Source organism: Pan paniscus, chromosome 18 (assembly GCF_029289425.2).
Source record: "Pan paniscus chromosome 18, NHGRI_mPanPan1-v2.0_pri, whole genome shotgun sequence".
Taxonomy (NCBI): Eukaryota; Metazoa; Chordata; class Mammalia; order Primates; family Hominidae; genus Pan; species Pan paniscus.
In genome coordinates this window covers 19,574,273-19,590,484 of record NC_073267.2, presented here as the reverse complement: position 1 = coordinate 19,590,484, position 16,212 = coordinate 19,574,273, and the positions used below count along the sequence as shown (strand labels likewise).

The 16,212-nt window shown below is 50.0% G+C and overlaps 1 protein-coding gene across 1 annotated transcript in view; it reads right to left on the bottom strand.

Moving 5' to 3' along the window:
• Window positions 1-410: 410 nt before the first annotated feature.
• Window positions 411-16,212, bottom strand: part of LOC117978216 (ATP-binding cassette sub-family C member 6-like) — a 44,341-nt gene continuing 28,539 nt past the window's right edge. The window contains exons 11-18 of the mRNA XM_063598436.1: window positions 16,037-16,112; window positions 13,893-14,019; window positions 13,501-13,677; window positions 9,895-10,062; window positions 8,551-8,725; window positions 6,698-6,773; window positions 4,084-4,204; window positions 411-583 (exon numbers count right to left, since the gene is read on the bottom strand). Of these exons, the coding sequence (XP_063454506.1) occupies window positions 512-583; window positions 4,084-4,204; window positions 6,698-6,773; window positions 8,551-8,725; window positions 9,895-10,062; window positions 13,501-13,677; window positions 13,893-14,019; window positions 16,037-16,112 (992 nt within the window). The 3' untranslated portion in view covers window positions 411-511. The remainder of the gene's footprint in view (window positions 584-4,083; window positions 4,205-6,697; window positions 6,774-8,550; window positions 8,726-9,894; window positions 10,063-13,500; window positions 13,678-13,892; window positions 14,020-16,036; window positions 16,113-16,212) is intronic.

Sequence of the window (16,212 nt, the reverse complement as noted above, 5' to 3'; positions counted from 1 at the left end):
GTTGGTCTTGAACTCCTGGCCTCAAGGGATCCTCCTGTCTCAGCTTCCCACAGTGCTGGGATTACAGGTGTGAGCCACTGAGTCCAGCTCTTAGTAATGTTTTGATATTAATACATATAATGTGTGGGAAGATAAGATCAGGATAATTAGCATATCCATCATCTCAAGCATTTACCTTTACTTTTATTTTGCTACTTCCTATATAATGACATTTATCATCTCTTTGTGTTGGGAACATTCAATGTCCTTCTTCTAGCTCTTGGAAATGATGTAATATTTTATTGTTCACTTTACTCATCCTATAGTGGATAGAACATTCTTAATGAGTTTTGACAAATGTATACAGTCTTGTAAGCACCACCATGACCACAGGGAATACTTTTATCACCCCGAAAGGTGGTGCCTCTTACCTCTTATGTACCTCTTCTGTGCCTCTTACTAATCCATTCCTTTCCTTGCCACTGGCAACTCTTTTTTTTAATTTTTTTGAGACAGCGTCTCACTCTGTCACTCAGGCTGGAGTGCAATCGTGCAGTCTCGGGCCCACGGCACGCAGGTAGGCCAGGTGCACTGTGGCCTTCACCTGTAGCACACATGAGGGAGAGGGAGGCAGAGAGAGCCCCCAGCGGGAGGGGTGAGTTGAGGCAAGGCCAGGCGAGGCTCCCAGAAAACATGCCCATGGCAGATGGAACCACCACGCAGACCTCACCGGTTCTCCCGCCGTGCCTCCCACCAGGAGCACCATTTCCCTGACAGGCCCCAGCCAGCCTTAGAACCCCCATCTCCTATACAATCCCCAGGGAGCTAGTATTAATATTTTTTATTTTATTTTATTTTTTTTTTGAGGACAGGGTCTTGCTTTGTCGCCCATGTCACCCAGGCTGGAGTACACTGGCATGATCATGGCTCACTGCAGCCTTGAACTCCTAGGCTCAAGTAATCCCCCCGCCTCAGCCTCCCGAGTAGTCAGGACTATAGGTTTGTACCACCATGTTTTGTTAATTTTCATAGTTTTAAAGAGATGGAGTCTCGCTATGTTGTCCAGGCTAGTCTCAGACTCCTGGCCTCAAGCGATCCTCCCTCCTCGGCCTTCCAAAGTGCTTGGATTACAGGTGTGAGCCACCACACCCAGCTAGAAGGGTTTTCTTGAACACCCACCATAGGTCAGGCATGTGTCTCTCCTTATAACAACCTCCATTTCACAGATAAGGAAACTGAGGCACAGAGAGGTTCAGCCACTGGCTTAAGGTCCTGCTCCTACAAATCTGAAGTTCTCTGCACAGCTGCAGCCAGACGGGACTGTTGAAAACATTAATCTAATTATATCTTGTCGTTGGCCTGTCTATGGCTATCTCTTGCTCTTAGAAGAAATCCCAGCCAGGAGAGGTGGCTCATACCTGTAAGCACTTTGGGAAGCCAAGGCGGGTGTGTCACCTGAGCTCAGGAGTTTGAGACCAGCCTGGACCAACGTAGTGAAACCCCATCTCTACTAAAAATACAAAAATTAGCCAGGTGTGGTGGCAGGCACCTGTAGTCCCAGCTACTCGAGAGGCTAAGGCAAGAGAATCGTTTGAAGCCAGGAGGTGGAGGTTGCAGTGAGCTGAGATTGCGCCATTACACTCTTCTCTGAGCGACAAGAGCGAAACTCTGTCTCAAAAAAAAAAAAAAAGAAAGAAAGAAAGAACGAAAGAAAGAAATTCCAAAGCTTTTTATCTCGCCCCCACTCACTGCCTGCCAGCCTCATGGGACCCCTTTCTCTGGCACCCTAAGCTACTTCCCACCTCGGAGCCATTGCACCTGCTGCTCTCTCTGCCTGGAGCGCTCTTTCTCCTGCCCTTTGTATGATTGGTTCCTTCACACATTCTTTGGGGAAGCTCAAATGTCACTTCTCAGAGCATCCTGTCCATACCAACCATGGTATGGTTTCTCAGTGGTCTCTATTTCATCATTCTTTCTTTTAAGAGGCAGGGTCTCACTCTGTCACCCAGGCTGGATTGCAGTGACGTGATCATAGCTCACTGCAGCCTCGAACTCCTGGCCTCAAGCAATCCTCCTGCCTCAGCCTCTGAAAGTGTTGGGATTACAGGCATGAGCCACTGCGCCTGATCATTCTTATTTGCTTTATAGCACTTATTGTTATTGGACATAGCTTACTTATTAGCATAATTATTTACTCTCCGTCTATCCTCACTAGTGTCTAATCTCTACCAGACTTAGCCTGGCACATACTGGGTATTGTGTACATGTTTGCTGGATGGTCGAGAGGGTAGGTGGGTGAATAAATGAGCGGGTGGGTAGGTAGGTAGGTGTGTGAATGAGTGGATGAATGGATGGAAAGATCAATGAATGGATGAACAGCTGAACAGACAGATGCATAGGTGAGGGAATGGTTGGATGTATTGTTAGGTGGGATAGATGGATGGGTAAGTGAATGGGATGGATAAATGAGTAGGTGGGTGAGTGGACAGGTTGGACAGATAAATGAGTGGGTGGGATGGATGGATAAATGAGTGGGTGGGATGGATAAATGAGTTGGTGGGAGGGATGGATAAATGAGTAGGTGGGATGGATGGATAAATGAATGGGTGGGTGGGTGGGATGGATAAATGAGTGGGTGGGATGGATAAATGGGTGGGTGGGACGGATAAATGAGTGGTGGGGATGGATAAATGAGTGGTTGGGTGGGTGAGATGGATAAATGAGTGGGTGGGATGGATAAATGAGTGGGTGGGATGGATAAATGAGTGGGTGGGATGGATGAGTGGGTGGGATGCATAAATGAGTGAGTGGGATGGATAAATGGGTGGGTGGGATGGATAAATCGGTGGGTGGGATGGATAAATGAGTGGGTGGGATGCATAAATGGGTGGGTGGGATGGATAAATGGGTGGGTGGGATGCATAAATGAGTGGGTGGGATGCATAAATGGGTGGGTGGGATGGATAAATGGGTGGGTGGGATGGATAAATGAGTGGGTGGGATGGATAAATGAGTGGGTGGGATGCATAAATGAGTGGGTGGGATGCATAAATGAGTGGGTGGGATGCATAAATGAGTGGGTGGGATGCATAAATGAGTGGGTGGGATGCATAAATGAGTGGGTGGGATGCATAAATGAGTGGATGGGATGCATAAATGAGTGGGTGGGATGGCTAAATGAGTGGATGGGATGGATAAATGAGGGGGTGGGATGGATGGATAAATGAGTGGGTGGGATGGATAAATGAGGGGGTGGGATGGATAAATGAGTGGGTAGGATGGATAAATGGGTGGGTGGGATGGATGGATAAATGGGTGGATGGGATGGATAAATCAGTGGGTAGGTGAATGGATGGGATGGATAAAAGAGTGGGTGGGATGGATAGGTGGGTGGGTGGATGAGCATCTAGGTGGATGATGGAACGGGTAAGTAGGTAGATGGAGATACATAGCAGTATAGAAGATGAGAAACAGTGTAAGCTTCAGACTCAGACTGGCCTAGATTTGAGTCCCAGGTTGTGTCCCAGGCTAGCTATGAAAACGCAAACAAGTCTCTTAACTCTTTAAGACTTCGGTTTCTTGGCTGGGCACAGTGGCTCACACCTGTAACCCCAGCACTTTGGGAGGCAGAGGCCAGAGGATCACTTGAGCCCAGGAGTTCCAGACCAACCTGGGCAACATGGCAAAACCCATCTCTACTGAAAATACAAACATTAGCTGGGCATGGTGGCACACGCCTGTAGTCCCAGCTACTTGAGAGACTGAGGTAGGAGGATTGCTTGAGCCCAGGAGGTCGAGGCTGCAGTGAGCTATGATTACATCACTGCGGTCCAGCCTGGGTGAGTGAGCGAGCCACTTTCTCAAAATCAAAATAAAATAAATTTTAAAAGAATTCAGTTTCTTTATGTCTGAAATAGAGCTATCATATCTATGTTTTAGGGTGGTTGTGAGGATTAAGAAAATGAACGTCTAGAATGCTACTGGCACATAGTAGGTGCTCAAGAAAGGTGAGTATCACTGCCAAGTGCTACATTTGGTGGGAGGACTTGGGCCCCTGGAGGTGGCAGCGGTGGGTGGGGAGGGGTGGGTGAAGCTGGTGGTTACCCTGCCGTATTGGATGCTGTCCTTTCCTGCTGGCCATCCTGCCCTGTCAGGGTCATCCAGAGGAAACTCTGTCTGGGCTTCTGAAGTGGTACGGTCCTTCTCAGGGACTGACTCGATGGACCTGTCATTTAGAGGAAATGAAGACAAAGTCAGTATCTCTCCCAATGGTGGGGCGTATGTGCCTAACCCTCAGGCCCACTGACAGCCACTGAGCTCTGGGTACACTCTGTACTCTTTCATTCATTCATTTATCTAACAGAATACTGACCAGATATCACACTTCCCTTCTTCCCATATGGTACCCAGCTAAATGCCATCTATTACCCCAGGGTCAAGCAAGCCCATTCTTCTGATGCCAATTCACAGGATGAACTTAACTTGCCCACCATTGGAACTCTGTTCTCAGAATTTTCTTTTTTTTTTTTTTGAGATGGGGTCTTGCTACATTGCCCAGGTTGGTCTCAAACTCCTGAGCTCAAGCAATCCACCTGCCTCAGCCTCCCAAAGTGCTGGGATTACAGGCATGAGCCACCACGCCCAGCCTGTTCTCAGAATTTTTATTTTGGCTTAAGCTTTCATGCAATTGTTTTGTTCCTACTGTATACCATCAGATTTGTCAGTCCAACTGGCAGAATATAAATTATGCACAATTCAGATGCTAAAGACTCTTTGAATGTTTTATCTGTGGATGAGTGGGCTGACTTAACCTCTGTGCCTCAGTTTCCTCAGCTGTAAAAATAGGAATATTATCTATCTATCCATCCATCCATTTATCCATTCATCTACATACCTGTATATCTACATATACATGTCTACCTACCTCCTATTAAATTAAGGTTAGCCCAAAGCTGCCTCCTTACATATTTTAAGTTTGGCCTAAAGGTTTTCCCCGTACATAGTGAACTGTAACCTAATTGGACTCAAACAGACTGCAACCTACTCCTGTGTCAATCACTGAGTTTCAGCCAATCAAAGGCAACCAACTGTTCAAACCATGTTCCAATAAAGCAAACGCTGAGCTGTAACCAATCCGGCTGTTTCTGTACCTCACTTCTGTTTTCTGTCCTTCACCTTCCTTTTTCTGTCTATTAATCTTTGACCCCATGGCTGTACCAGAGCCTCTCTGGACGTATTCTGGTTCAGGGACTGCCCGATGTGCGGATCATTCTTTGCTTAGTTAACCTCTATTAGCCAGGTGCAGTGGCTCACGTGTGTAATCCCGGCACTTTGGGAGGCTGAGGCAGGTGGAACACCTGAGGTCAGGAGTTTGAGACCATCCTGGACAACATGGCAAAACCCTGTCTCTACTAAAAATACAAAAATTAGCCGGGCCTGGTCACATGTGCCTGTAGTCCCAGCTACTCAAGAGACTGAGGCATGAGAATCGCTTGAACCTGGGAGACAGGGATTGCAGTGAGCCGAGATTGTGCCATTGCACTCCAGCCTGGGCGACAGAGCAAGATTCTGTCTCAAAAAACCCCCCCCAAAAAACAAAAAACCTCAGACACATTAAATTTGCTAGAGGTTAATTTGGCACAATCTCGGCTCACTGCAACCTCCGCCTCCGAGGTTCAAGCGATTCTCGTGCCTCAGCCTCCCGAGTAGCTGGGACTACAGGCACATGCCACCACGCCGGCTTTTTTTTAAAAACTTACTTATTTTTTATTTTTAGTAGAGACGTGTTCACCATGTTGGCCAGGCTGGTCTCGAACTCCTGACCTCTAGCTAGTGATCCACCCGCTTCAGTTTCCCAAAGTGCTGGGATTACAGGTGTGAGCCACTGTGCCCAGCCTTAATGTGTCTACTGGTTTTCTTTTAACATGACTACCTATCCATCTGATCTTACTTCAGATTCTTGTGCGCTGTGAAGGTGGTGGGATTTCTCAGTGTGTGTGTGATTGAGAAGTGCCCTCAGGTTGGCTAGCTGGGATGGGGGTCAGCCCCAATGGTCCCCGGGGACTGAGGCCCCTCAAGATCGCTGCCGCCCACCACCCCTGTATAGCAGGCACTTAAGCTCAGGCCATCCGGTATCAGTGGCCTGTTGTTCTGCTTCCCAAGACCCCTCTCATTAAGAGGGGAGAGTATCAGGCAGCAGGTCCTTCTGCTGCAGACAGCTCCACAGTGAGCCCAGCTGTGTCCTGGCTGGCTGGAGGGAGCTGAGAAAAGAGGGGACCGGAGGCCTCCTCCTGGCCCCTTGCCCAGCGTCAAGTGATGCTGTGCATACAGACCCAAGCCCTGTGCATAGCCAGCCTGTCAAAGCATAAGTGGCCGGGCCTGGCATGGTGGTTTACAGCTATGGGGAGGAACCAGTCCTGCCCTACTGCAGCATTCAGACAACTCCAGCAAGCTGGCCTCGGCCCACTTGAAGACATCCATCAATTGGAAGGCATATTGTTCATTCCATGAACTGGCCTTATGGGGGCCTAATCATCTTGGCTAACTGGACCAATTTTGGTAAATTATCCCTCAGCAGGGCACCATGGGGGGACTTCAGCAGGTTCTCTATCCATAATGGTTTTGGTTGCCCGCCTAAGTGCCCGAGATGCGGGTGGTCCCTTCAGCCACTTCAGCTTCAGCCTGTGCCCTTCTGAGTGTGGCGCCATGGTGGCCTCACCTCTCGCGTCTAAGCTCGGGCCTCCTGCCTGCAGAGGTGCCTCTGGGGTCCTTGGTGCTGGTCCCAGGTTCTGTTTCTGCAAGGTCAAGAGAGTCCTGTCACACAACACGGCCCAGATACCCACTTTGACACCCACTGACTATGTGGTCTTAACTGCTCTGACCATCCATTTCCCCTGATCTGGCTCCTGCCACGTCTCCAGCAACCTCTCTCAACACCCCACTCTGAGTTCTTCCAGGAACATCCTTCAGGCATTCACTCACTCATTCATTTCTTCAATCAGTGATAACTGAGCACCTACTATGAACTTGAGGTTGGAAAAACAGCATTTAACACTGTACAAAGTCAAGTTACCTCTGTTTCCCCCAACAGCCTTGCTCAAGCAGTTCCTTGTGTCTGGAATGCTCTTTTCTGGCTAACTCTCACCTACCCTCAGGTACCATCTCCCCTAGGAAGGACACCTCCCCACCACTATCCCCCAGGTGTGGCCAGTAACTGAAAGCAGATCTGTAATAGTTTAACCACAGACCTGTAAGCAACAAATAACTGCTACTGTAAGCTGCTAAGATTTGGGGGCTATTTTGTTACACAGCATCATCACAGCAAAAGCTGACCAATACAAACAGGCAAGTTCTATCTTCAAGCTTCAGGACTGTGACATTGTAAATCAACACTTAAGGTTTTAACCAGGGTGGGCCAGTGCTAAGCAGATGTTCTCAGAAGAAGCAAAGCCTGAGATTGAGAGAGACCTGGATGTGAATGCTTGCTTTGTCATGAAGGGATAGTATAGATGGTAGCGATTAAAAAACACATTCTCTGGAATCAAGTTGCTAGGGTTCAAATCTCAGTGCTGCCACTTACAAGCCATGTAACCTGGGACTAGTTCCTTAACTTCTGGGCCTCAGTTTCCTCATCTGTGAAATGGAAATGATTCTAGTACCAGCCTCACAGGGGCATTATGTTGATTAAATGAGCTAACCTCTGTGATGTGCTGTTAGTTGCTACTTTTCAGTCATTGTGGGTGAGCTTGGCTTGGCAACTTTACTTCCAGAATCTTGCCATGTATCCAGCACACTGTTTTTTTGGATTATTAGAAACCCTAGCTAGCATGGTGTAGCTTTCTAGGCATCAAAGTCCTTCTTGGGCTGTCTCCATAGCAACTCCAAGCATAGACTCTGGAGCTGGACATACTCAAGTTCTAATCTTGTGACCTTGGGCAAGTGATTTAACTCTCTTTGCCTCAGTTTGCTCATCTGTAAAATGACAGCAATAACTTCACATGCCGCTGGGGGTACTGTGAGAATCAAATGAAATAGTGTATTTTTTACAGAAGCACTTAGCACAGCCCCTGGCTCATAGATGGTGTTATTGGCTATTCTTGGAGAAAGGTGACCTATTTTTTTTTTTTTTTTTTGAGACAGAGTCTCGCTCTGTCGCCCAGGCTGGAGTGCAGTGGCGCGATCTCGGCTCACTGCAAGCTCCGCCTCCCGGGTTCACGCCATTCTCCTGCCTCAGCCTCCCGAGTAGCTGGGACTACAGGCGCCTGCTACCACGCCTGGCTAATTTTTTTGTATTTTTAGTAGAGACGGGGTTTCACCGTGTTAGCCAGGATGGTCTCGATCTCCTGACCTCGTGATCCGCCCGCCTTGGCCTCCCAAAGTGCTGGGATTACAGGCGTGAGCCACCGCGCCGGCCGAAAGGTGACCTATTAAGAGAGCTGTCTGCTTCCAGGCCTAGGCCTGCAGACAGGGTGTGACCAGAGCACTCCATTCATGCCAGTAGGACCCTTTGAGCCTTTTCCCCCAAGGGTGGCAGGAGCCAGGCATGGAGAATCAGCAAAGCCCACCTAGTACCTCCTTCTCCTGTATCTCCTGGCTGTCTGGCTTGATCCAGAAGACACATGAGGGCCCCCTTCCTCTGCAGAAGCTCCTGGTAGGAACCCATCTCTGTGATGGCCCCATTTGCCAGCACTATGATCCAATCAGCCTGGGGCAGGATGTGGAGTGCATGCGTCACGAGAATCCGTGTCTGGGCAGGGAAGGGGTAGAAGTTACACACATGTGGCCGGGTGCAGTGGCTCATGCCTGTAATCCCAACACTTTGGGAAGCCAAAGCATGTGGATCACTTGAGGCCAGAAGTTCGAGACCAGCCTGGCTGACACGGCTAAGCCCTGTCTCTACTAAAAATACAAAAATTAGCTAGGTAAGATGGCGCACACCTGTAGTCTCAGCTACTTTTGAGGCTAAGGCAAGAGAATCACTTGAACCTGGGAGGTGGAGCTTGCAGTGAGGCGAGATTGGACCACAGCACTCTATCCTGGGTGACAGAGCAAGACTCTGTCAAGAAAGGAAAGAAAGAAAAGAAAAGAAAGAAGAAAAGAAAAGAAACAAAGGAAGGAAGGAAAGAGAGAGAGAGAGAAAGAAAGAAAAAAAAATGTACGGCCGGGCGCAGTGGCTCATGCCTATAATCCCAGCACTTTGGGAGGCCGAGGCGGGTGGATCACCTGAGGTCAGGAGTTCGAGACCAGCCTGGCCAACATGGTGAAACCCTGTCTCTACTAAAAATACAAAAAATTAGCCGGGCGTGGTGGCGGGCACCTGTAGTCCCAGCTACTTGGGAGGCTGAGGCAGGAGAATGGCGTGAACCCGGGAGCCGGAGCTTCCAGTGAGCGGAGATCGCACCACTGCCCTCCAGACTGAAAGACAGAGCGAGACTCCATCTCAAAAAAAAAAAAAAAAAAAGAAAAAAGTTACACACATGTGCTTGGCCAGCCTCCTGAGCTGGGGGTTGGGGTGGGGGTATTGTCCCTGGACTCAGAGTGGGGACAGCTCCCCTTCTTGTGCTCCTGCCACCTTTCTTGTAAACAGCATATCCAAATAGAGAAACAGAGGGGACTCCCTTAGCCTGTGTCTCAAAACAAGAAGACAAGGAGTACATCTGACCCTGGCCAATCATCCACGGCAAAGCTGTAGTAGTTAAATCACAGATCCATAAGGAAGAAACACCTGCTGTTGTAAGCTGCTGGGATCTGGGGGTTGTTTGTTACATAGCATTGTCACAGCAAAAGCTGACCAATACAAAGAGGAAATTGGACTCAAGTGGAAGGGGGAGGTGAGATAAACTTGGGTTAGGACTGGATGCTAAGTGCTTCCTCTGCCTTTGCCCTGTACTGTCTGACACATGTTCCCAAACTTACTGTTCCCTGGAGTAGCCCACCAGGCCCAATGACCTGGTTGAAGACATGCTGGCCAACGTGGGCATCCAGGGCCGCCAGGGGGTCATCCGGCAGGTACACAGCTGCCTTTCTGTATACAGCCCGGGCCAGGCTCAGCCGCTGCTTCTGGCCTCCGGAGAGATTCATGCCCTGTGGCCACAAAAGGAACAGTGGCCTGAGTCAGCATCTACAGGGTGAAACTGGGGTGCCCAGGCTGCAGCAGGTCAGGGCACACCTGCCCATCAGGGTGAGGTACAGCTCAACATGCCTATTCCCTGGGGACAGGCCCAGCTTCCAAGGCACTCGCTCTCGAGCCAACAATGCCTCCATCCTTACCTGACCTCACTTCTCCACTTCCCAAGCACGCTTCCTGGAGGAGTTACCTACACTTCCCAATCCACTCTGTCTCCTCCTGCTCACTCTCTGTATCTCTTTGAGTCCAACTCCTGTTTCCCTTTCTCCACTGAGACCACCATCCATTTCCCTATTCCCTCATCCAGTGGCAGCTTTTCAGTCCTACTTTTTTATTTTAATTTTAATTGTTTTCTTTTAGTTTTTATTGATATGTAATAGTTGTAACTATTTGAGGGGCACAAGTGGTATTTGGATACCTGTAGGGCAGTGGTCCCCAGCCTTTTTGGCACCAGGGACCAGTTTTGTAGAAGACGATTTTTCCATGGACCTGGGGGCAGGGGGATGGTCCGGGGGATGGTTTCAGGATGATTCAAGCACATTACGTTTATTGTGCACTTCTATTATTAATATTACTGTTGTTGTCATTGTTATTATTGAGATGGAGTTTTGCTCTTGTCACCCAGGCTGGAGTGCAATGGCATGATCTTGACTCACTGCAACCTCTGCCTCCTGGGTTCAAGCAATTCTCCTCCCTCAGCCTCCTGAGTAGCTGGAATTACAGGCACCCACTACCACGCCTGGCTAGTTTCTGTATTTTTAGTAGAGATGGGGTTTCACCATGTTGGCCAGGCTGGTCTTGAACTCCTGCCCTCAGGTGATCCACCCACCTTGGCCTCCCAAAGTGCTGGGATTACAGGCGTGAGCCACTGTGCCCGGCCTACTTGTATTATTATTACATTGTAATATATAATGACTCACCATCATGCAGTATCAGTGGGAGCCCTGAGCTTGTTTTCCTGAAACTAGATAGTCCCTTCTGGGGATGATGGGAGGCAGTGACAGATCATCAGGCATTAGATTCTCATAAGATCCCTCACATGTGCAGTTTACAGTAGGGTTTGTGCTCCTATGAGAATCTAATGCTGCCACTGATCTGACAGGAGGTGGAGCTCAGGCGATGATGGGAACAATAAGGAATGGCTGTAAATACAGATGAAACCTCAACTCGCCTGCCCTCTGCCCACCTCCTGCTGTGCTGCCTGCCCAGTTCCTAACAGGCCACAGACTGGTGCTGATCCATGGCCCGGGGGTTGGGGACCCCTGCTGTAGACAATATGTAATGATCAAATCAGGGTAACTGAGATAGTCATCACCTCAAATATTTATCTTTTGTATTGGGAACACAACAATCCTTCTCTTCTAGCTATCTTGAAATATACAAGTAAATGATCATTAACTATAATTTCCCTTGTGCACTATTGATTACTTTAACTTATTCCTTCTATCTAGGCCTTCTTGTCTTTCATTCATTCTTTTAAAACTTATTTTTATTTATTTTTGAGATGGAGTTCCACTCTGTCACCCAGGCTGGAGTGCAATGGCTTGATCTCGGCTCACTGCAACCTCTGCCTACTGGGTTCAAGCGATTCTCCTGCCTCAGCCTCCCAAGTAGCTGGGATTACAGGTACGTCACCATGCCTGGCTAATTTTTGTATTTTTAGTAGAGATGGGGCTTCACCATGTTGGCCAGGCTGGTCTCAAACTCCTGACCTCAAGCAACCCTCCCGCCTTGGCTTCCCAAAGTGCTGGGATTACAGGCATGAGCCACCGTACCCAGCCATTCATTCATTCTTCCATTCAGTCATTCCACTAATAACTACTGCCTCGTTATCATAAACCAGGCATGGTTCTAGGCTCTGGGGAAACAGCAATAAGCAAAACAAAGTTGCTGCTCTCTTAATGGATCCATCATTCTCATGAAGGGGACAGAGACAGGCAATCCATAAACAAGTAACGCAGACAGCACATCAGGTGGAAAGTGCTATGAAGAATAAATAGTAAAGCAGGGGGAGCCAGGTGCAGGGGCTCACGCCTGTAATCCCAGCACTTTGGGAGGCGGAGCTGGGTGGATCACTTGAGGTTAGCAGTTTGAGACCAGCCTGGCCAACATGGTGAAACCCCATCTCTACTAAAAGTACAAAAAAAAATTATCCAGTTGTGGTGGCACATGGCTGTAATTCTAGCTACTCATGAGGCTGAGGTGGGAGGATTGCTTGAACTACTCATGAGGCTGAGGTGGGAGGAATGCTTGAACTCAGGAGGTGGAGGTTACAGTGAGCCAAGATTGTGCCACTGCACTCCGGCCTGGGCAACAGAGCGAGACTCCGTCTCAGAAAAAGAAAAAAAAAAAAAGAGAAAAAGCAGGTGCAGGTGTAGGGTGCACTAACATTAGCAGGGTGGCTGTGGTGGTAGATAAGGTGGTCAGGAAAGGCCTCTCTGTGAAGGTGATAGAAGTGAGGGATGAGCCCTGGGGACTCCTGGGGAGAGCTTTCCAGCAGAGGGAACAGCAGTGCAAAGGCCCTGGGGCCAGAGTGTGCTGTGGGGGATCAGGGAATATCACAGAGACTAAGGTGGCTGCAGTAAAGCTGAGAGATGATGATGGGAGATGGGGCTAATGGATACCAGAGCCAGGTCACAGGGACCTTGCCAGGGATTGTCATGACTTGGGCTTTGTCTCTGAGGTAAATGGGGAGATCACCTGAGGTCCGGAGTTTGAGACCAGCCTGGCCAACATGGTGAAACCCTGCCTCTACTAAAAATATAAAAATTAGCCAGGTGTGGTGGTATGTGCCTGTAATTCCAGCTACTCAGGAGGCTGAGGTATGAGAATTGCTTGAACGTGGGAGGCGGAGGTTGCAGTGAGCCGAGATTGCATCACTGCATGCCAGCCTGTGCAACAGAGCAAGACTGTCTCCAAAACAAAACAAAAAACAAAACCACAAGTGGTGGGCTGGATTTGGCTTGGGGTCACAGTTTGCCAACCCCTGCCCAATCCATAGCTCCAGATGCATATATCCTGTTTCTTGGACATCTCTGTCCAGACCCCTTGGTGAGGCCCAGAGAGGGGAAGCAATTACACCAACATTACTCAGCAAGGCAGGGCAGAGTAAGACAGGAGTCTAGGTCTTCTCACTCTCAGTTGTCAGAGAGCTCCTCACTGCCAATCCCTGCCACAACTCTCTGCCTCTCTCTTTGTGTCTATTTCTGCTTATCAATTAGTGATTACGTATTGAGCACCTAGCATGTGCTTGACGCTGAGCTGAGCCCTTTTTCTCCGCTACTTCCCTAACCATTCCTCTCATTTCTCCATCATACTGCCCATGATGAGTCGGGGACCCAAATGACTCCCAACTGCAATGTCTCCCTGTCCCAAAAAGACCCCCAAACTCTCACCTGCTCCCCAATTGAAGTGTGGACTCCCTCAGGGAAGCTGTCCACATCTGGCTGCAGGGCACAGGCTTCTAGAACTCTCTCCAGCCAGGGTGGGTCCAGCTCCTGCCCGAAGCACACATTCTCTACCACAGAGGTGTTCTGCACCCAGGCCTCCTGGGGCACGTAGGCCACAGAACCCTAAAACACAACTTACTTTGGTCACAGGAGGATGATGGGGACAGAGGTGGGATAGGTTTTGAGGAGCAGTGGGAGCTGGGCTCTCAGTGGTGGGTGAGAGGTGGAGAGAATGAGTGAAAGTGAACTTGGCTGGGATGGGGAGGGTGGGAAGGCAGCGAGGAAGTGGGGCTTTCAGGATGGGGACATCCTAGCAGACAGGCTGGGGGTGGCCTCACCTCGATGCTCACAAACCCCTCCACCTTTGACAGCTCCCCAAGGAGGGCGGACAGCAGGGAGGACTTCCCTGCCCCCACTGGACCGACAACAGCCAGCAGACAGCCCTGGGGCACCGTGAGGTTTATTCTGGACACGCAAGAGGGGAGACATGACTTTGGTTAGGGTTCAGCCCGCCTCTGTGAGGAAGGATGAGCCCCAGACGGAGCTGAGCTTTCCTGCTCTGGGAGTCTCCAAGAGGACCTGTGGGGCTGTTCTTTCTCCCAGTCCTTGTCTAGCTATTTGAGGAACTATCCTGTGCACATCTGTGCATGTACACATGCACACAAAGCGTGCACACATGCATGCACATTTGCACACTCATACAAGCATGCTAGCATGCACAGCAACACAATGTGGGCACGCATCCACACACACACAAGTGCATGCACATACCCAATCAATCCATGCTCACACGCATACATGTGTGCACACATGCACACCACGCACACACACACACACAGAGTTGACTATAGCCTGAGGGTTTCACCAGCCTGGCCTCCTGCCTTGGCTCTTGCGATAAATAGGCTCTTTCCTCCCTCCCTCCCCCTACTCTTGGTCCCGCCCCACTCCTGTCCGCGTCCCACAGCCCATCCTCCACCCAGTGACCAGAGGGATCTGTTAAAACCCAAGTCAGATCATGACACTTCCCAGCTAAACCTGCCAGCACTCCCATTTCACTCAGGGTCAGAGCTAAAGTCCTGACCATCAGGAATGACATCTCCCGCCTCCTTCCGCTCTGTGCCTCAGCTGCTCGGCCCTGGCCTTGCTGACCTCCTTGCTGTTTCTTGAACACAAAAGGCCAGTGGTTCTCACCTGGGGGTGACTGCATCCCCCAGGAGTCATTTGGCAAGACCTAGAGATATTTTTGGATGTCACAACCAGTAGGGGGTGCTGCTGGCATCTAGTGGGTAGAGATTGGGTCTGCTAGACATCCCACAATGCACACGACAGCCCCCAACAAAGAAGTTTCAGCCCAAAATATGAACCGTGCTGAGGTTGAGAAACCCAGGTCCAGGCACTCTCCTGCCCCAGGACCTTTGCTGATGCCATTCCCACCGCCTAGAAGGTTCTTCTCCCAGGCCGGGCACGGTGGCTCATGCCTGTAATCCTAGTCCTTTGGGAACTGAGGCAGGTGGATCTCTTGAGGTCAGGAGTTGGAGACCAGCCTGACGAACATGGTAAAACCCATCTCTACTAAAAATACAAAAATTAGCTGGGTGTGGTAGCATGCACCTGTAATCCCAGCTACTCGGGAGGCTGAGGCAGGAGAATTGCTTGAATCCGGAAGGTGGAGGTTGCAGTGAGCCGAGATCATGCCATTGCACTCCAGCCTGCGTGACAGAGCAAGACTCCGTTTCAAAAAAAAAAAAAAAAGACAGCTCTTCTCCCAGACACTCCTTCCTTATGATCTCGGCTTGAATGCAAAGCCTTCCCTCGCTAGACATGCCATCGTACTCTGTTCCCTTGCTCTGGTTTTCTGTTTGGGCCTCACCTCTATCAGCAAGTCACCCCAAGAGAGCAGGGCCCTTGTCTGTTTCCTTCGCCCTATCCCCAATACCTAGAACAGAGCGTGGCCCATACCTAGTGCTCTATCGATGAAGTGAGTGAATGACAACCAATACAAATACTACCTGGGGCATATTCCTTCTCTTCTTAGGGAGTTTCAGGGCTGTCTGAGATTTTTGGCCACAAAGACCAAGCGATAGAGTTGGAGACTATAGATGATCATGACCTCGGACTGATACAGGAGGCACAGAAGTGAGCACAGCTGATAGGGCTGAACCTTAGGGCTCCTCTCAGCCAGCCCTCCCTTGGCATCGTCTTGGCCAGCCTGGGAGCACAGGGGTGTCTCCCCCTAATGGGGGAGGCTCAGATGCCCTGGTCCCCATCTGCAGGAGATACTGGTCTGTGCTGTGCAGGTCCCCACCTTCAGGAGGTAGAGATGTATCCTGAGAACCTCCCCGGCAGAGCCCCAGCCCAGCCTAAACCACCCTCCAGTCCCAGGCTGGAAACCTACACCACCTCTCAGGTGGGAGGCAGCAGGAGCCCCACGCATCTTCTCCCTAAAAACATGAGGCTGGTTACTACGGGTGTCGTTCTGTACCTGTGGAGGCAGGGAGGGCTTTCCTGGGACCAGGCGAAGGTGGCACTGTGTATGGTGATGCAATCCTTCCCGGCAGCTGCAGGGCACAAGAGGCCATTTACAGGAGACCCCTGACCTGGCCGGCCTCTGCATCGGAGAGGCCCCCAGGCACCATCCGCCGCCCCCCCAGGGGCAGA